The sequence below is a fragment of the Diadema antillarum genome, unplaced genomic scaffold (genome assembly GCF_040938485.1).
Source record: "Diadema antillarum isolate AM-2024a unplaced genomic scaffold, OU_Dant_1.0 seq00000160_RagTag, whole genome shotgun sequence".
NCBI classification, from domain to species: domain Eukaryota; kingdom Metazoa; phylum Echinodermata; class Echinoidea; order Diadematoida; family Diadematidae; genus Diadema; species Diadema antillarum.
This window is the reverse complement of record NW_027271231.1, coordinates 643,473-665,807: the sequence shown is the minus strand read 5'-3', so window position 1 is coordinate 665,807 and position 22,335 is coordinate 643,473. Positions and strand designations below refer to the sequence as shown.

General features: G+C 41.7%; 1 protein-coding gene across 2 annotated transcripts in view; it reads right to left on the bottom strand.

The window, feature by feature from the left end:
- The window catches only part of LOC139727957 (sodium- and chloride-dependent glycine transporter 1-like), an 89,872-nt gene that overhangs the window by 18,929 nt on the left and 48,608 nt on the right, over window positions 1-22,335 (bottom strand). The window contains exons 1-2 of one of the 2 annotated variants that reach the window (XM_071638929.1): window positions 16,849-16,952; window positions 15,342-16,240 (exon numbers count right to left, since the gene is read on the bottom strand). In XM_071638929.1, coding sequence (XP_071495030.1) covers window positions 15,342-16,194 — 853 coding nt within the window. In that variant the 5' untranslated portion in view covers window positions 16,195-16,240; window positions 16,849-16,952. Of the gene's footprint in view, window positions 1-15,341; window positions 16,241-16,848; window positions 16,953-22,335 lie in introns of those variants that run through there. The other variant, XM_071638928.1, reaches the window with a different exon arrangement.

Genomic DNA, 22,335 nt, shown 5'->3' with positions numbered 1-22,335 from the left:
GGGAGCTTGCCAGCGGTATCCTCTGTCTCGAAAGGACTGAATTAATCAAATTAAGTACACCACCGATGTCCTCGCCTTCTCGCCTCGACAGAGTATACAGTGTAGTTGTTTTAACGAAAAGGGGCGGGGGAATTAAAGAAGAGTTTAGCGACTTGAAACTCGAAAGCCGTGCCAACAAATCTGACAGATTTACAATCTTATCAACACGGGCTTGTGCTTAATGGAATATTATGTATACAGACATACAGCGGTACACGTATATAGACACAAACATATTCATCTTTTCTTTTTCTTTTTATTTCGAAGTCCGTCAAAAGCGTACATCAAGGAGAAAAAAATGATAACTTTACATATATAATATGTGAATGGTATCTGCCTCAGTCACATCTGAAACACTACGAGCTGTATTGGTCAGAGCCGTAGTGGACTGGACGCATCTGAATGACCGCCGGAAGAGGGGGAGGGGAGGAACTGCATACCCCCACGCAGCGCGTTCCTATCATTCTTGGGTCGGTGACTGATAGCGGGAACGAAAGGGCCATCACAGTTCAGCCTGTTGGCTGACGCTGTCAAGAGGAAGTTATCTGCTCCGTTCTAAACATGGCTGGAATGGCAATAGCATCTGTTTCTCCATACAAGCTGTTTCCCTCTTCTCCTTCCCGCAATATCACACGCATGAAAAAGAAAAATTCGTCCCCCCCCCCCCAAAAAAAAGTATATGAATAAACGATAAATAAATACACGTATACGTAAATTATGAATCATAATACGCTTATAAATACACGTACGCGTCATTAAGGTGACCGTGAAACCCTTTTCATGCTTTGTAATGAAAGATCATTTTCGTGCGCAAAAATGTGTTAACGATACCACAATGTAAAAATGATAATAGTAGTAGTAGTAGGGCATTTGATGAATTTAATTTACGTCTACACATCACATCGACAAAACTGAACGGCTGAAGATGATTTCTGATATCACATACGGAAATGTGATAAAAAGGGAAGCAGTGCATGAAATTTGGGTACGCACTGCTGCGGAATTGATGCTATAGATACAGTAGGTGCCAGCTGAAAGTACGGTGTGCGTTCTTTGATAAACGAATATACATTCGACTCCCATTATAACAAAATCCTCGGGACTAGCAGTTTCCTTTCGTTATATCGAAATTTCGTTATAACCAAACAAATGAATAATGAAAGATTTTTAGCGGATAATGTTGGGGCCTGAATATTTACTTCGTTTTTAACCAGAATTTGGTTATAACCGTGTTCACTAACGGGAGTGCACTGCATATTATATGTATGCGTCTTTCCCATATCACAGATAATAGGGAATACACAGAATGTTCTTGCCTCAAGGACTGAAGTGTATTTTGGATATATTATGTTTCTAGACTCCGTCTCAGGGCTGAACTACTTCGATATCATTTCGACCCCTTGTGTAAGAACATTATCTGTATGTTTTTTCCGTCGTCACAGTCATCAATGACATCATCATCATCATCATCTCCTTTCGCTTCAAGGCTGTCATAGCTCACAGCCCAGCAAAATTTACACGGTAAACTGGGTCAACAGTAATACGTGACGATCTCGATAACATTTTGAAAGCGTCTGGGCATGCCGTTTCACGGAAGTTGTCAGTCCTGACAAGATGTCAGTGTCTGACAATGTCAGTAAAATCATTGGTTTTGACTGGCTGAGAAACTCTAGCCACTGACTGTCACTATGGTGACAGTCAGAGACTGAAAACTTGTTGCGGCCGACAGCTTTCATGAAACGGTGCCCCGGTAGAGGAGTACGGGGTACGGTAAAGGCAAAGTGGCAAAATTTTGGATAGGCGCTAATTCATTGTTATTTTGAAGCACAGATGATTACCGCTGCATTACGATGATCAAAGGTTACACGCGAATACGCTTATCCCGAATACACAGGAGATTCTGGCTTTTCTGTAAGTGTGAACAATCATCACTTTGATAATGGTAAAGATCATGGAATAAAGCAGTTCTTTCTCTATTATTACCCATTTGAATCCCAATTCTCACTGTCGTCACCGTTTTCATCATTGTAGCTTTCGCTGCTTGTGCTCTAACATCTTCAGCAGCATAAGCATGATATTTGAGTTTCTCCAAATTGGCGCTGAAAACCGATTTCACATAATCATACCCCATGAGACTTGTATGACTGCTACCCCTTCTCTTTCTATTCCCGTGAGCAAGTCCTGCGTTATCATAATTTTTTAAAGTTCAAGGTAAGTCTCAACAGGAAGGCCCTGAAAACATTAAAAGGTCGCTTCGAACGATGGTAACGCTCATTGATTATGCTATCTGAAAGTTACCGTACATACGTCTCGATCCACATGGGACTGTAGAAACTGCGTTCATCTCTCCCCTCCTCCCCCCCCCCCCCTCTCTCTCTCTCTTTCCCTCTCTCTCCCTCTCCATCTCCATCTCCTTCTGAAGAGGCACGCTCCTCAAGGAGTAATCATTGTCGCATTTTTTTTTTTCAGGAGATGATCTTGTTGGACTCAGTCGGCAGGAAAGACGCAAATTTTAACACGTGCTCGGTGAAGACAACCAGGTCCGACGGTCGACCGCCTGCATGCCCGCCATCGCAGTCTGCCTGCACTTTCACGACTATTTAACATTATTTTTGGCTTGACTGGGACGGAAAGACGAACAAACAAAGGGAGGAAAAGCGTTGATGAGAGAGGTTTTAGTTTAACCCCTAAGCTGGAGCGAAGCAGTGAGCAGTGTGCCTCAACCCTCTTGGAGCCGCAATATCACTGCAGTTTTTTGCAGGAAAAATTGTCCCTAGCATATGGAGCAGAGCACCGTATAGATCCATGGTATACGAAAGATGTTGACACATGGCAGCCATAGCTCACAGAGTACCCTATAGCTATCTAACCATAGCAGTATAGACGTACATTATGTACTTGTATTTTTATGTGTCTGCACATAACACTTCTGAGGGAAATTAAACCGAACGACTGTACTGACACAGTGGTGGCGACCAAGTATATATGTCAGATTGTCATCAAAATTCTTGTATTCAGCTCGATGAAGTACATCGCTTGACAGTGCATTACGAAGAGCAGCATTGATAGCAAGGGCCACACTAGTCGCTCATCATGCACATTGGACTTGGAGGCATAAAACCAAAACTGAGTAAACGGATACCATTAACGTATAATTATTGGTAAAATGATGTCGAGATCGAGTGTGGTCAGCAAGGTCTTAATATCCCGACCCCCGCCCCTGCCGCTCACCGTAGGCCACTAACAAGAGTTGGCAAACGGTATAAAAAAAGAAGACCCTACTCAATAACAAGTTGACGCCACTAATCGAAATCGGATGTCGTGCGGAGTGATGTTGTCTGGACTGAGTTCAAAATCATTGCAACATGTACATATTATAGGTCCTACATTGTGGCAAAGCTACGGGCGCAACTCGCGCTGAAATAACCGCGGACGTCACCGTTCACAGATTGTGGTTTCCCCAACATTCACATTGTCGAAAATGGAACGAGATGTCGTGAAACAATTACGGCCAACGACCTGCAAATGATTTAAATGTAAGCGAAATACGCCTCTCAAAACGAGGACAATAAATATATTGTAAATGATTTAATATAGGGCAATTATTCCTCTCAAATTAAGAGCAAATATCATGAGTAATTCAACTATAAAGTAGGCAAACCTATACTCCTCGTAAATGGGAACAATCATAATGGTCACAGCTAGACGTTCATTCACATCGAGAGAGAGAAAAAAAAATCGACGTCATTCCCACGTAAGTAGGGTAGACATTCGCCATCGTTAAAATCCTCACCTCAAATAGGAAAGAATTTCCATGGCTGTCCCATGCACCATGATATAGATACTTTGCTAGTTGTGTTAAACCCTCTTGTGTTCCTTGAGTGCCGATTAGCACAGAAAACCCCATAGTGTTCTATACACTATCCAAAGTCCCTGTCATACACAGAAGGGGTTAACAAGGGAAGGTGAGTGATGTCCACTGTCATCAAATCAAAGAACTAGGGATAATCATATCAGATGCGCCTTCTCCTCCCTCCCCCCTCCCCCCCCCCCCCCTCCCGCTCCTCCACAATTGAACGGGAACCTACATGCTGCGCCGTCGCTGACAATCAGACTCTATTTCAGGTCCGCGTTTGCTTTACGGAAAATGTAAACACTACTGCACTGCATGATATGACCATCCAATAATCGGTGGAGAGATCGAGACAAGAAGCAGGCAGACACAATACAAGACAAGACAAACACACATACAGGCACAGTGAGTAGGACGGAAAGACAGAAGATGGAGGGAAGAAAGGAAGAAGGGACGAAAGAAGGAAAAGAAAGAAAGGAAGAAAGAGAAAATCAGACTAACGAAAGCCAAAAGACATCCAGACTCATCGCCTGGCATGCGAACTCGGTAATTATCGTCGGAGCTACTCTTGATTGACCCGAGATTGCTGTTTAATTGCTTGCCCGCGAACACGACGCACATGTTTCGCCGCGTCCGGGAGTGCCGAGCTATGCCCGGCGCGCCAGATATGCTTGGATGGCCAGGGCATTTATCTCATTACAATATTACGACCCCTTGTGCTTGGTCCTTTAAGGTGGGTCAAAGAATCTTTCTTTCTGAATGGACGTGATAATTTCTCCTTCTTGTAAGGCGAAATTAATTTCCATCAATTTCCTCACCATATCATACTAAAGCACTTTTTTATGTTATTACTGCAGTGTCTATCACTCTATGCTTCAATATGCACTCCTTGTCGGTGACTTATTGAAACTTAGCATGCCATCGTAGACCGGACCGTCCTATCATAACCAACACCACAAAACAGGCATACCTAAAATGGGAAATATTTGGATGAAGGTATCTTTTCACGGAAAAGAATGTATCGCATGGCTTCTGATCGTTATTTTTCTATTCCCTTTCAATCCAGGATCTATTCCCTTTCAATCCAGGATTTGAAATACGATCAAAGTGTGCTCACACACAGACAGAGACGAGTGAAATTAAAATTGATAATGTGAGGAACACAAGGAAAAATACGAACACCTATCAACCCCCCTCCCCCCCCCCAAAAAAAAAAAAAAAGAAAGAGATGACTGGACACCTGGTCAAGTTGTACATCATTATCAGTCATTAGAGACTATACCTTGAGACGATTCCGGAACTGGTGACCATTAGAGTAGTGATCAAGTACATCTGACAACTGTAATGATGACTGACCACACATGGCAATGAGGTGTCTACACTGACGCAAAGTCTGAATTCACGAGGGATTTTCCCCGGTCCGGTCAGGCTGTGCCGAGCTCGTGGGAATGGTCATGGTTCCAGTCAGAAATAAATCATACGAACTAATGCTTTAAGAATTCAAAAACTCCAGAGGGGTACCACAAAAGTAAGTAAGTAAGTAAGTAGTAGTAGTAGTAGTAGTAGTAACAGTAGTAGTACAGCTGTAGTAGTATGAGTAATAATAATAATAATAATAATAATAATAATAATAATAATAATAACAATGATTACTATCTCATATTAACGATACAATAGTGCACGTGTTAAAAGCATTATCAAATAAAATATCAGGATCTCGAAAGATAATCTCAGAGCACAATTGAACAGCCCCCCTCACATGACAGCAGGTTGTTGCATTCGTAATACGTGCGACTTGCACAAACTCCAGTCACTACAAATGATACATTATAACATGCATTATAATAGCAATCACCTGTCCTACTGAAAAAAAAATCCCAGAATGTTTGGCATGCAGTGTTTCTTTCGTATTTAAAGTTGGAAGATGGTTATCATTGCCATACAAAAATAATATGCTCTCCACTATCAGGGAAGACTTGTAAGTACGTTGCAGTTCCGAGCACAGAAAAAAAAAATGTATTGATGCAAATGGAATTTATAAGCAATGCTACGACCTTCGCAGAATCGTACATTAAGACCTACGTGTATGAAAGGTATTTCGTTATCCTACAAGAGAACTAAATGCACACAGCCGACAGTACCGTTGTGCATCTCGGCCTCCGTGCGCTGTATCAGCAGCAGAGTCATCGAATCGTCGGGATGGGCAGGGAGCTCCATGGGATGGGTTACCATTGAACGTTGATTTTCAACCGCAGTTGGCAACGGTTATCAACAGCAAAACTGTTCATCAAGTTCAGGTAAAACAACGCGCACATAAATCCAAAACGTTAAAAAGGTCCCACTCTTACGATTGGAGGGTAGGTGCCATCAAAAGAACCTTGCTGTAAGTACTATACGCATCTCGGCCAAAGAAGGGGTCAACCTTGGAAGTCCGTCTGATCCCTTTCGAGTGGAAAGCGAGGGGAATAAATGGTGGTCCTCTGTAGCACAAACGAAGTGTATTTAACGCATTAGCAGAACAGAATCACAAGTAGCATCGGTTGCATCGCAAGACGAAGGGCCTTGGTGGTTGCCAGGAACAACTTCCTCAGGAAACCGTGCCGATTCAATCCGAAAAGTCTGGCCGTATGCCACTCAACATCTGGACGTGCATTGGCCCGGGTCTGGGAACTATTCAAGCCGTGGACGTCATCGATGAGTCCTTGGACTCAACAGCTCCAAGAGCCTAACCTTACTACCAGTCCAAAAATTCCGGCTGTCGGCTTTACCTTCAAGCACATCCTCTTCAAGGAGTGTCAGCAGCGTATCTCCGCCAGCGGCCAATTTTTTGGTTTTTCCCCCACTGGCACTTCCCAGCGTATCGAAAACGTTTCTCATCATCATGATGTTGGAGAAGGGCCATCAACTGAAAGATTGTACCACGGAGCTATTACAGTATATAGCAGATAGCAGCTCCATGATTGTGCCGTGTGAACTGGACGCCAGGATGACAAGATAGCAAGGTGTTCTAGCGACCCAAAAGCAACATTTGGCTCCTCAGACCACAGTCGCATTCGACATCATCATAGAGTAGGTAAAGTCCCACATGTGAGACGTAGGCTTACGTTATGTCGAAGCTCGTTGTCCTATATCAAGAGTCCTCGGAAGCTAAGGGAGGAGTTGCAATGACAACCATTTCCGGTATAGTCTACCAGGTATTCCTTTGTCACTGGTGTCGCATAGCAAATTATGTATCACAGACTTGTATGGACTTTGCTTTTTACTTATAGAACATTGCTTATATGAAAATGAAAACTTATTACCTGTCTTCTAATCACACACTAGACATTATCTGTCCTGTTCAGCCTCCAACAAGGAACAATCGTCATTTGCACTGGGCACATTTCCTGTCCTAAGTATACTTTGGCAGGAATTTGATTCTACTTTCGACGATGATTTTCTTTCTAGAAGTTGTATATTCATGGAACCCTAAAGCTTACATTCGTCATGTTTATTCGTCATCTAAAAAAAAAGAAAGAAATGTGGGGTGGTAGTATATGGAAGGTTCATACAGGATTCAGGACGATTGTTACTTGTCTTTCGAGAGGCCAATTTCTATCTCTATATCATAGAGACGCCGGCATATCTGCCACATCGAGTACTTATTTGGAGTCCGATGGTGGCGATTTGACTTTCCACCAATGACAAGGCGTACCTTGTATGTCATTGTGGATCATCAAGCCTGGAGACAGTCTGTTTAACTGACCGCGGGAGATTATAAAATATGCACATGTCTTGTACCAGAGTGATTTCATAACTTCATTCCATCATACAGTATTTCACATAATTTCTTCTATGATTGAATTTCATTCATTTTTTTTTTCATTTATTCAGTTTAAATCTTACTTCAACTGTTTTATCTATTTGCTTTTTTTCTTTGTTTAGTTCGGAGGTTGAAGCTTTGCAAAAATAATCACCGTAATGATTGTGATTTGAAATAAGAAGATAGGGGGTGGGGAGCGATCTAAGTCTATAAGCCATCACCATATACGAGAGAACTAGATGTAATAATTATGTGCTTCAAAAACCGTCTTTGACTTTGGACTACACGGAGCCAGGAACATTACAACAAGACAGTGTCCTCGGATGATACTTGCCTATGTGCAAATCTAGCTGTAAACGAGCAAATGAGTATAAGAAACGAGTGGCGTGGCGTGGCATTCTCATCATTCAGTCCTGTGGCGGTGCAACATCACCCTCCCCCCCCCCCCCCCCCCCCATGACAGCTGGTATCAGGATCTGAGGAGAAGCCTTCTGCACTATACTGTATACTGTCATCTTGACACACCCAGTTCCTAGCTCATTTTCATGCACAGAGAGAGAACTCCCTAACACTGTGGGGACCTAGACTTCAGTTTCGAAAATATGGCCGTTTTAATCGCTGAGAGTAACAGAGATTTACGAGGGATTACGAAACGTTATCGGTTGAGACCAGCTTGATATATATATCAAGCTGGTCTCAACATTATAGGACATACTACAGGAGTTTCATCAGCTAACAATTACGTAGGTCACTATCCGAGGAAGACAATTATGTAAAGAGCGCCCTTTTAATGAGGTCAACTATTTGGGGCTTTCTCCACCCAATTGAAAGCAGAAGATGAATTATTATATTCTCGCGGTAACGACCCTAGAGCTCACCATTAATCTAAACTAATCATTCCTTTTAAATTAGTCTATTTGTCTGCTGCTCATAAGAAAGTTTGGAAACCTCCCATACATCGATTTCAGCAGACGATATTAACCATTTCAGTGCCAATGAATCAAATGTGCACAAATTTTACACACAGACCTAAAGACAGGTAACTGAGGAGGCACGCAGAGGTAAAATAGAAAGTGACAGTCATTGTCGAACAAAATTCCTCGTTGGGAAAGGGGATCATTTCTTTGTGACACAAGTAGACGTGTGTAACAAATTCATCCCATCAATATATTCCCATGCATTCTTCGACACAGGCGCAACTTCAACTGACTGTTTCGAGACAAAATCGAGAGAACCATGTTTGTACATGATACAACTGCAGGTCTAATCTACAAATGTATGTATCAGTACTTTGCACGTATGTTGACAGAAAGGCCAGTAATGTGGGGTGAAAGCTATAATGGCCATAGTAATGTCAGGGAGGTGACTTCCCTGGTAATGCATTAACGACTTTCTCCATACATGTAGAGTAGAACCATGTTTAGTCTCGGCGTAACTAGGTCACAATGCAGGATGGGTCTCCCTGTCTCAATATACCCACCTGTTTTAGGCATCTTTCCACCGTCTCGTGCAAAAGCGTTCGCGCCTCATCCTCGTTCACTGACGTACAAGTTGAATCGTCCCAAAATCCAGATGCTTGTCGGAAACCGAAGTACATCCAGTTACCCCTCCCATTTTACTCTCGAGCTATAAACTCTTGGCGGATACGTAAGAAAATGGTAGTGAACTCCGTGGTATTTCCGTCCGTTCCTGCAGGCTTTAAAAACTAATAGCAGGCTGGGCGCCTTAAAACAAGTTGAAATCCATCGTCGTTATGCTATTCCTCGAAACACTGAGAGCATGAAAACGACGAAACGAAATGTCGAAATGACGAGAACTCCACATCCTTCGTTGTAAATTACACAGCAAGGACATACTTCACAGCAAATGCTTCACCCCGTATACTCCCAAGGTAGTTTCGCGGGCAAAGTCCTGCAGCCGGTTTGGGAGGATTTGGGGAAAGAAACCCGAGTTTTGCGAATAACTGTGATTAAACCTTAACCTGCGTTCCCTTCAATTGATCGGGTATTCCTTACGAATTGGAGGAGAAGGAAGAAAAAAAAAGTGCGCTTTTGTGCGCATGCATAATGGCGTGTTTGTGTTGTCAAATCGACAGGGAGCCGTGGGAAACGAGCGAGTTTCGCCCCTGGAGAGTAGCCTGAATCCTGGTGTGGCTCTACCCGCTGGAGTTGGCTCATCCGCGTGCGACTCATATTCTCCCCAGCGGGGAGAGGAAGAAAGAAAAAAAGAAGATAAAAAAAAAACGTCGTAAGAGGATCAAGGGCGAGTGTTAAAATACTGCTCTTTTCTTCCTTTTTGGACATCCACATACACTGTGGTGTGTTAAAAAAACATTGGTATCTAGCAATGACAAAGACGGAAAAACGCCTTCATTAAAACCCTTGGATTAGAACGGCGCTTAATGCATCAGCCGCCATTCGACTGCAGGGGCTATTGAGAAAGTGCACGGAAAACACTTAATCGTATACCTACACTACAAATGGTACACACTTACCAGGCAAACACAATATACTTATGTACACTTATATAAGTTTTCATTAGTCTTCATTTGATATTAACATGGTGTCCAGAAAAAAAAAATATTACAACTTTGAACGAATGCAACATCTTTGGAAAAATTAATGAACATTATTCAGCAGCCAAATATACTAAAAATGGTAGCATGTCGCATTGGTTAAAAAAATTACCATAAAACAATCTTTGGCCTTTTTTTTTCAAACATTTTGCTAATCTTGTTGCACCATGCGTCTAATTCAATGGCACAGGAAATAGGGGAATTGCATGTGCCACAAAACAACAGGAGCTTCAAAGAATCCTACCACGGTTTGGATGGAACCTTTAAGACACATAGATACATGACTCGCGAAGTACACTTCATAAAGAGGCAGACACAACACCACCAGTCGTGTAGTGTTTTATAGCCTCAAAATAATAGTGCACAGGAGATATTCCCCCAACAACGGCACGCTGTTCTCGTCCTGAATAGCTGCGATCAAATCCTTCCATAACCTGCATTTTTCTCTCCAGGAGCGCTGAGCACCGCCCGAGGACCAACTTGACCCGTGAGGGTAACCCTCCAACCCCCGCCACTTGACATCCTCCGCGTCCTTTACAGTTGAATGGAAGCACAAATTCTATTCACTCTCACACTGTGGCGGCGCAGTAGTCACTTCCATGACAGAATGAGATAATTCAATTCAATTCAGTTTCATTTTTTATCAATTCAATTCAATTCAATCATTTGTTTTTCACATTTCTCAATACAAATGCATCAAGTAATTATAACAAAATAGAATAACCATGATTATCATGATTACAGTACTAGCCAAGGGTCGGTATACGTGCAGATTTTACCTAATTGACCACAGTACCCTATGAAGAGAACCAACAAAAAAAAAATAACAAAATTTCTGTACATGATATTCATTGGATTCTTCATATATTCATTTCAATCTATACTAATTGATTAGAAGGGGTATGAAATTAGCTGATATTTCATTGTTACGCGGAGGTGGCTGCGAGGAAGTTACTGTTTTCGAGATGTAAGACAAAAACAAGAGGAAATGATCATACGACGTCACAAATCAAACCAACTATATTTTGCGGCAATTGCTGATGTGATGACGGATATAACTTTCATGTGTGGGGGTCATATTTTTTGGTGTGTGTGTTTTTCCCCACACATGTTTGTCGTTCAATGATGACATTCACGAAAATTTGATGATGTTGGTAGACGCTCCTCAAAAAGTCAATGTATAAGTTTCATTGTAGTCTGGATTTCAGACCTTCAAGTTCCGTTTATTTTAAACATGGCAGACAAAATGGAGATAGAGACACTCTTTGACATCTTGGCAGGGTTAGAGTCCTTTGTCTGAACTTTTGCAATCTTCTTATTGGGGCAACGGATTGATTAATTTTGTCCTGTTTTTTTTTTCTTTCTTTCTTACTTCTAAAAAGGAGGACAAAATACATCAATCTATCGTTAATCCTCATGTTCTAATATGGGGGAGGGGAAAGGATCACAATGCCATGATGACATCGAATCTATAGATTTGCTGTAGGGCCAAAAACAGAAGGTACAACGCAAAACGCAGAAAAACAAAACCATTAAATGTAAGGGAAGACGCAAGGAAAGCAATCACGTAAAGTTGGCATGCCGTAAACACACAGCACGGTATGTCATTTTGTAGTTCTCGTTGATAAGATGTGAAATAGGCTATCATTCGGAATAATATGTTTCTAGCATGGCTAGAAATCGTTGGCTTCGCTCGCTTGGCCGAAATGGGTTGCAGTTGGGCTGGCGTTGAAATGATTTCATTTTCTATTCGTGCAAAGCTGGATGAGATGGGAGAGACCTGGACACCGTTTCATAAAAGTTGTCAGTCCCTCGCCTGACAAGCTGTCAGTCTCTGACACTTTCGGTAAAATCCTCGGTTTTCGATTGGCCGAGAAGCTCTGGCCACTGACTGTTCCCACGGTGATTGTCAACAGACTGACGACTTGTCAGAGCGGACAACTTTCATAAAACGGTGCCCCGCTGCGAATGCTTCTCGGGACCTTTCAAGAAGTAGATGCAACGAGGAAAATTAATTCATCGCGTATATATATATACCAGAACGATTAGAGCGTTCACTAATGGTGCATACTGGACTCGGGACAACCACGATCAGTGATACTGATGATCCAGTTTGGAAGAGTATTGGTTTTGAAGTATATGAGGTATATCCATCTTTTTGCTATTCTATGCTTGAGTCACGCGCTGGTGGGTATCAAATTCTATCTCTATCTCTATCCCTCTCTTTCTTGTGCATTTTCTTTTGTCGTTTGGCAGCACCTGTACGCCCGTTTCTGCATAATAATGTTAACTTAACCCAGACGAAAGATGAGACAAGCATTTATCAAGCTCTCATCAAATCAGGTGCGGGTAGAGAGTCTAGATACACAATAAAACGTTAATAACACGGAAAAAAAACAACAACAACTTAAACAAAACAAAAAACAAAACCCCTCCCTGAAGCTATCATTTCTCCATTACAGTTCTTGAGCGCGGTGTCACATTTCCTGTTTTAAGACTGCTCATCCAGGCGATATATTCCTGTCTGTGTCAAACCAAGCAAAAAGTCGACTACCCGCAGAAAGGCACAAGTACTTAAAGTGGTGAATAAGTCCTACTCTATTCTGACTAAAGTGCCCTGGTTTGATTGCACTTGCGACCAATGAAATCGATTCTTTCCGTGGGTGTGCGACAAACGTCAAACTCTGCTCCATGACGCTAAACATTGCAACGGCTCTCATTGGTGAATATTGGTGAACATCCCCCCCCCCCGAAACTCCAGCTACTTTTCTTTTCAAATGTATCCAAAATGCGAACCCTCTATCTGACTTACATGAAAAAATGAAAATATGTCTTTTCATCTTTGAAAATTATAAGTTGCATTAAGCCTAAACCATCTACAAACCGCTCAATTAATTTTCCAATGTGGTCCGTTTCTGACGTTCCGTTAGCTTTTATTCCAAGACCAATAGTCCCATTCCTTATTAAACAGAACATCTTTCCTGGGCCAGTCCTTGCTGGCAGATTCAAATGTGCCAGGTAGTGAAAATTACTGCCAATACAGTGTATTGTGATTAGAGTGTGTATCTTCAATACACGCAATTCCACGCAATCACACAGCGATATGATATCTACGCGATCTCGATGCTGGATACTGGGCGCTATGGGCAATCATAGCTGCAAAAGATGTAGCCGAGCGTAAACAAGCGCGACCTGGCGACACCTGTAAAACTCGACCTTTAAGACGAGCATCCGTGGGCTGGCATGCATCCTGTACCTGTTTGTCGGGAGAACGGCGGGGGAAAAATTATCGCCCAATGGCGACCAGCCTTTAGTGGGCCAAGAAAAACTCTCGGAGTCAGGGCGTTGACTCTTTGCCGGAAATGACGTCACGATGTCTGATTCATGTGGCAATATTAAAGCACCTTTCAAGTATTTACAAAGTATTGGGAGAGAAAAAAAGATATATTAGTTATTTTGTGAAATTGGTTATGCAGCTACTTCATTCAAACTCAGAGTGAATGCTGGGAAGATATGGAATTAGGAAACAAAACTACAAAGTTCTAAAGACTTTGTTCAAGACTTAGTTCTCTATAATGGCTTCTAACATAGATCTGAGAGTCTAATTGATTGATGTATGATTGATAAAATGTATTTTCGTCCATAGGATAGTATTGTGGATGCTCTGTTTTCATTGTATTTGTTCACGTCAAATTGTTTTGTTACTGTTTATATCACACAATTACATTTAATCCTAAAAAGACTGGGGGGCCTAAAAGCCCCCCCCCCCCTCGACATTTCGCGCGATTACTCTGCAACACGCAATGCTCTCGCCGCGATGCTCTATGACTTTTTTCTTTCGAGTTTCCCGCACATTTTGACACCAAATTTGTGACGTCCGGGGGTACGATTCTGAAGTTACATAACTTTTTGTGAGGCCGAAAATGGCTCAAAAATGTGATTTTGTGTACAAAGTCAATGCAAATTGATTTTTTTTTCACATGGTTCATACAAATATGCTTATTTTTACTCTCAATAGCTAAAATTAATTTGTTTTAGGAGTACTATGCTTCAAAAAGGGTCTACCACAAATTTTGTAAAAAAAACAACAAAAACGAAAGGTCAAAAAAACACAGAAATATAGAAATTCATACAACAATCTCAAATTAACTTTGATACTGAATTCTTTTTTAAGTACATTTGCTAAGAATGCCACAAAGAATAATTAGACCAAAAATGAGCACTTTTGGAGCTTTATCTACTGATTTAGATCAAAGAGTCTGATTTCTCGCACAAATTAGCATAATTAATAAGAATAAAATAAAAGAAGACTATTTTGGAAAATTTCAATATACGATCTTGTAGATTACATCGCACACTATCATTGTGCAAATTTCCGCGGCGATCGCGCGATCCACGGCCGATATCTTCAGGGCCCTTTAGGCCCCCCCCCCCCCAGTCTTTCGTCTTTCTAGCTACCAAAATAGCCCAGTCTTTTTAGGGTTAATGTATGTGATGCAATGTGTACTGAATATGGTCGACATTCATGTAATTGCAGGGTAGCTGCATGACTATATGAAAGGTATACCTGCCAAACATTCAACTCGTGGCCAATATGTCGCGTGTCTCCCAGATTTTATGATCACGTTAATGTTGACAAAACAACTGGAGGGCTGGATTTGTTTACAGCTGGAATATAAAAGAAACGTGATTAAGTGCATGATTTTCAATTCTCCTCAAAATCAATTTTAGGAAGTAAGTAAACCGCAAAAATATATCGCCATGCTAAAACACTTTGAAAGTAGTTCATGACATTGAATAACATGTTGCCCAATGCATTATTTGTATTAATAATATCACTTATTCATTCATTAAATCTTTCATTTATTCATTTATTCACATATTCATCTTTCTAGCCATTCATTTGCTTTAATAATTCTTTTCTGTTGTCTGATAGCTCTTCTTCTGTTGTTCCATAAAAACCCTTCAAGACCTACTTGCAGTATTTTGCTGCTATTTACTGGGGATACAGCTCAAAGTAGAAGAAATTCTTCAGATGGAAAGAAATCTTTGCTAGAAAAAAAAAACAATACCTGCATCATCGTCGTCATCGATGACGTGGTCGCCGACATCCAGATCGAGGGATCCCTCTGTAAGTGCTCCCGCTTCCACATTAAAGTCAGCGATACCCTCGTCGCTCATCAGGGGCTGCGCTTCCTCGGCAACTTCCCCTCCCTGCTCCGGGAGCTCGCCTTGTGCTGGCTCCTCCATCTTGTCGGACTCGTGACACAGCGGCTGTAGCTCCTCCTCTTCTCGCGTTGGTGTAGATTGACGCACCGGTGCAGGCTCTGGTGTAGACTCTGGCATAGGTTCCGGTGTAGGCTCTGGTGAAGTGTCTGGTGTAGGCTCCAGTGTAGCCGCATGCTCCAGGCTCAGCATGGGATCCTGCTCTATATCCATGATGGGCTGCTCCGGGGACTCCTCGTCCCTGGGCGTGTCATCCACGTCTGGAGGGTACTGGTCAGCAGGATGGTCGTTGACGGGGATGTCGGTGTCAAAGTCCAGCGATCCCGCCGCAATGTCACGCACTGGGTCGACCTCGAGATCGAGAGAGCCCTCTGTGGCAATGTCCATATCAGCATCCAGATAGCCATCTCCACCCATAGCGTCTGTCGGCATCTGGTCGTCGTGGACGACATCAGCCCCGTTCTCGATCGGGCTGTGTTCCTCACCGTTGGGCGACGGCCAGGCATCGTCGCCAGATAATGCTTCCGGCGTTCGGTTGAGGTCATTCAGTTGCGCATCGAATGCGGCCTCGAGGTCCATGTCCATACCGTTGCTGACATATTTATCACTTCCGCCTCCAGTAAGCACATCCTCTATCTCGACATCACTTTTGACCCCGTTGACATCGACGTCGAGGTTGGCGTGAAAGTCCATATCCATCTTTTCTGGCTCCGCTGTCGCTAGCGTCGATGTGCACCGAGCTTATCTGTTTCAATCAAAAACACAAATATCAATGATAAGACAGTGAATAGTTCTTTTTAATATACCCGGTATTCTTTCTACAGAACAGAAGGGGGATTTGTTCACACTTTTCTCGCAGCTATTTTTACACACGAAAATAATACTGGGAACGACGTCCAAACTGAATTACTGAAAACCAATTCCATGTCGCTTCGATCGACGCAATCAATAAATTTCTGCCTCTGCAGTGGCACAAATAACATTTTCCCCTTGACAAGTTTGACGATCTCCTCATCGAAATTCCATTAAAAAAAAGTGACTGATGCTTTTTGTGGGCTAATTTTAAAGCAGTGAAGTCCATTCAGGAAAAAATAAATCGAGAAGGCTCGTTATGCACGTCATCAGATTGAACGCCCCGGATAGCATAAACAGGCGTGCGCATATGGAAATCGAGGATAAAGTTGGGACTTTCCCTTTTACAGCTTCACCGTGTCACGACAAAAACGAAAGCGTCGACATCGAATCAAGAACTACACGTGAACCCTCAACAAAATGACTAAACATTAACTCTTGCGGTCTAATTTTCAGCTCGAGTGATAACACTATACCGCCCACTTCCCCCGTCGAACATACCCTCTAATCGCTCTGCAGCGACGAGGGGCGTATCCTGCCAGCCAGCGCAACGAAAAACGCGTTGGGAGTGATGCAGTCATACACAAAATGAGACGAGTTAATGGAAATTGATAGTACGCGAGGTGATTCACTTAAAATGATTCAGACGTAATGAATGAAGCGCAAGACTTCAGTGCACCATGCAGGGAGTCGGTTTACGGGCTGACTATCTGACTATCCCTACGCGCCATATGCATCTTTTTGCACTAAGACCGGAGGACTACAATTCAAAACATCCACTCGGAAGTGAAACGAAAGAGATGGCTAAATCGAAGAGATTACATAAATTGCCGGTAATTATCAGAGTTCCTCCCTTCTCTCCCTCTGCCTTTCTCTCTCATAATAGCAACACAAACTTCAGGTAGTTATCTGATTGCATGGTGGGTAAATGAGGGACAGGAGGTAGATTTATCAAGACAATCTCATCATTTTCAGTTCGCCTCAAATCTCATTGAATGAAAGGAGAGTTGGAAGTAGGGGCTGTGTTACCTAGCAACGGATATACGTGGTTCCTTTCTTTCACATCCACCGTTTTCTGCCATGACTTCACAAAAGACAGCGTGTACCTTCTTAGTTAACACCTGATATTTTAAGCGTGTTTTTGTTCTCTTAAGAAAGGCCATATGGCACTTAACTTATTGAAATCCCACTGAATTTATGCAGTCAGTTAATAGACATCTGAAGATCAATAACAATAGTAAGTTTATATAAAAACGAATAATGACTATAAAATGACTGTTGATAAATTTGACCTAAGATATAAAGCTCTCTCAAATCAGAAACAGCGAGAAACAATTTCAGATGGCACACCATTTTAAAGGGTATTCCAGACCAGTTAAATGTTAATCTGAAAAGAAAGGGTAAAATTCTCTGAGCACAATAGTGAAAATTTGGTCAAAATCGGATACAAAATAGGGAAGTTATTAAGGCTGTTAATTTTTGCTAATATATGCAAAATAGTTCTAAAACAATGTTCCAAATGGGTGACCTACTGATGTCATCACCTCACAATATTCCATTACTCGTGTACAATAAACTGACAAAATGAATTAACTTTTCCATAAGCGCAAACCTCCAGCTGAATAACTTCAAAATAAAGATGAGTCAGATATACAACGTATTAGGATTTGAGATTGGGGCATAATTGCGTTTAAACATATCAAACTGGACATTTCAAAACTGTGCGCACAAACTTTATGACAAGTGGTTTGGTGATGACATCGCCGGCTCACGTACTTGCATTATTATTCACACTGACTGTTCAAGAACTACTTGCTTTGAGAAAATTATGAAACTTCAAAATTTCATAACTTCCTTAATTTTTATCCGATTTTGATCAATGTTTCACTGTTGCTTTATAAAATTTCACTCTTTGTTATCAGACATGCGTTTACCTGGTCCGAAATTCCCATTTAAGGGTAATCCAACGCCTGAACACGTAGACATCGAAAGTTGTTATTTTCAGGCAAACTGAGCTTATTTGGGAATGGGACATTCTGACAATGACTGATGTGTTATTTCAAACCTATATGCCGAGGGAATTTAAGCAATATAATAAACGGACGGGGAGGAGTAATCAGCTTTTAAAAGTTTCAATACGGTGATGAGGTCTCGATAAAGGTCCCTAAATACGTCATTGATATAATTAGTGTGTGTTATCACAAAGTCTACAGCATGAGTGATTAGAACATACAGTTTGTGCCTATTGGCGACATAACGGGTGTTATCTTTCTTTGCACTAAAAAAGCTAAGCGGACATAGATGTTAGCTTAGGGCACAGTATCAGGCATTTTATGTATTTTCGGTTTCATTCATTCATCGACGAATATTTCCTCGGTAAGAAGGAAAACCGTGCTCTTGCTAATCTAATCAACAGTTTTCTCTGCGTGAATTTACGTCGTAAAAATACAGCAAGAAAAAAAAAACCAACAACCAAGCATGTCTTCCATTGCAAGTACGATATGATCATAATACAGCCAAGTTTCACAGATCAATTGAGCTGTTCTCGTCTCTGAGAAATGCAGGGCAAAGCATGGATAAGCGAATGCATACTCTGCTTACCTCTTAAGCAATCTCAATGACGAAAACCGATATGACATCTTGGCGACAAGACATAATCACCTATTCATGTCTAGACAATAACTATTGTTTGCATAATAAGTTCTTGCCTTACAACATATCGCTTTTACGTTGAAACGTAACTCTCAATAATGCGTTCCTATGGGTTATAGGATTACCCTCTTTACATGTTATTTCTATATCATGATAATCGTGTCATTTCATCCCTTCCAAGATGTCTGAAGTCTCGCCGAAAAAAAAAATACACTGAGAACGAATAGTAATACTGTATGGGGTTTAAAATGGTCGCTTCGTTGTGACTTATACGACGTCTCCTGTGATGTAGCCTATATATACATGCATCATTTTGCTTTACCTGCGGCCGTCATAGGAGTCCTACTTTATAGTAATAAATCATTTGCGTAATACAATAGGTTCATCTAAGGAAGGATCATCTATGCTATTTATGGTTCTGCCAATACGGATGCCGTTTGCATAGAACCCCTCGTCCCAATACATAACAGTTTGCAAGAATAATTGTACCTCGTCAGCCCAGTGACGAGAGGGTGTATGGTTTGGAGCACGACTAGAACGCAGACTACATACACGGTCGTTGTGGCAAGGGACGTACAGCGCCGCTGTTTGGCGCGTGGGGAGGATTGGCAGGAGAGCTCCAACAGGAAATCTGGGATATCTCGGAGGGAAATCTTTGCGTCTTCTGCTTCTTAAAATTCGGCCCCTTGATAAACCACTCGGTCTGGTAGCACATTGTCGCGCCATTAGTACTAGCTAATGAAAAGAAAGCTAATCGCGCACCGAGCGCTGTAAAGCCGTGTCTATTAAACCCATCCCATGCCATGCTATATACAAATCACATCGTTCAAAGATCCCAAAACAGCGTACAGATACCATGGCCTCTTCCCACCTCCCTGCATGGCCTGAGGTATAAGAACATCTTCTTTTTTAGGTCGCGATAAATGATTTCTGATACCAACGAGAGATATGCCACTATCACCTTCTCAAGGAAAGAAATTGTCCCTTGCTCAGCACATCGAACTTTCTCTCTCTGTTAATGGAGCATTTGAGAAAGGCCACATACACATATTGTGTTTATAGATAGACAATTGACAACTTCCCAGCGTTGTTCTTCTCTTTCTAAAGGGAGACATTTCACTATACAAGATTTTCGATACGCATTGTGCAGTCTACGGGAATATAGTTACTTTGAAAAAGTCGAGAATACATAAAGTATTTTTTTAAAAATCCACAAAACGTATTCAATGACGTATTCTAGCACACTGCGACCTGAGATGGATAAAGAAAAAAAATGACCATAAACGGATGGTATGGATACAACGATGAGTCAGCGAGACGGCATCCTCCTAACGAGATAACGCAGATGCGAGCCCGACGACAAAGAAACAAGGTATCCTCCTCATCTCGGCTCCACCCCTTTACCCCCCTCCAGGCCCACATCCTTAACATGGTACTTGGTCATCCTTCTGCCTCGTTCGCGATTCATCCATCCTCTTACTGACAGATACTGGGAGGAGAGGTGAAAACTGTACCGGATACATGTAACAGATAATGTTCATCTGAAACACATCAATTATCTTCATCAACTCTGTATATTTGCTATACTATGTAAATGGCATATTTTTATCATACACATTAAACGCGACAGGCATGTGACTAGTCAAAATGTTTGTTTTGCTTATCGTCCGAGGACATAAAGGGTACAGTAGAACGTAAGCATGACAGCAGAGCTCCACGGATGACACAAGAATAATAGGTTCAGACCGTGCGGGTAGTCGTTTTTTTTTTCTTCGAGTATTACAATAAAATAATGCTTGTATGATACAAACGCTGTCCTCAGTTGCAAACCCGTAAGAACATGCACTCGTGTTTATGTCCTTGTGTGTATATGGCATTATGTTTGTGTCTCCGTGTAGGTCTTAAAGTCTTGTTTATATTTTGTACAATATGTTTTTCTGCTCGTGTGTGTGTTGGGGGAGGGGAGGGGAAGGGAAGGAGAGCGGTTGGCGAGCGAGGAGGATTTGACCGTATCATCTCGGAAAACACAAGTCTTGATGATAATTCCACATCTGGGGTGGTGTCCAGGAAACGGGAAGACAGCCAGCCTCGCCCGTCCGGTGTGATGGACAATCGCTTGGATTGTATTTCTCTTTTGATGGTAGCCACATCTCTTCCAGCTCGGCATACAGAGAAGAAGATGAATGCGAATTCACATTCCTTCCTCGCGGGGCTTATGCAGAGACAAGAGGAGAATGGATGGGGACAAACTTTGCTAAAGAGAGGTGGCTACGGGGAGATACCATGATCCCAAAACACCATCTATGATGATCTTTGAAAGGAGGTGTGTGATACCTCCGTGATCTTCGTGAACGTCAGACTGGCTGACAGGAAAGTACACGTCACACTATACTCTCTGCATGGAGCTACAACACATGGAGCTAGCTCCATGCTCCCTCAACTCAAAGAGAAACACCACTGAGACTTGACTTCGGTATAGTCACCGACATCGGTCAATGCGAGTGTCACCTTAAAGGGATAGTACAGTATTGGTGGAGATAAGAATTGGACTTTTAATCTTTTTGCGAGATACCAAGAAAACATTTGTGAAATAGTACAGAGCATACCATTTTAAGAGGAATTCAAAGTTTATTTTAATGAAAATCGGGTTTAGAATGACTGAAATATTCAAAAACAAAGTAAAACAAAGTGATTGTAATAAAATGTGGGTCCCACACTTTATTAGAATCACTCTGTTTTGGATATCTCAGCCATTTCAAAACCAGTTTTCATCAAATAAACGTTGAACTCCTCATGGAATTACATGCTCTTTCACATTTCATAAGAGGTTTCTCATTATCTCACCAAAAAGAATGTTAGAAACTTGAAATTAGGTCTCAACCAAAACTATACAATCCCTTTAACCCTTACACCACCAGCGTGTCAAAATACCATTCATATTGTAAACAAGAGAATTCTCAGTATATGACACGGGAGTTACCAGGAGTTTCAACGCTTAATAAGCTGTATAGGTACTAATAGTCCAGTCAAAATACGACAAAAAGTGGGTTAACCCACAACTAATTGCAACAGAAACGATTCCACTTGCATTTGACCCGGAAGAGCTATTAAAATAACGTATTAAAAGTTCCCTAAAATTCGAGTGGTGGATCAGTGTCTAATTTGTATAAATTCAAAATGGCCGCCATACAACCTGTTTATGCCTATATCTCGGGATACGTAACGAATAGAAAGTAAATTCCGGTTTCTAAACCTATGTTTTTTAGGTTAAGGAATACAATTATGTTATCTGTAGCAACTTTCAAGCATCCCTTTATATAGTTTTTGCATATACTT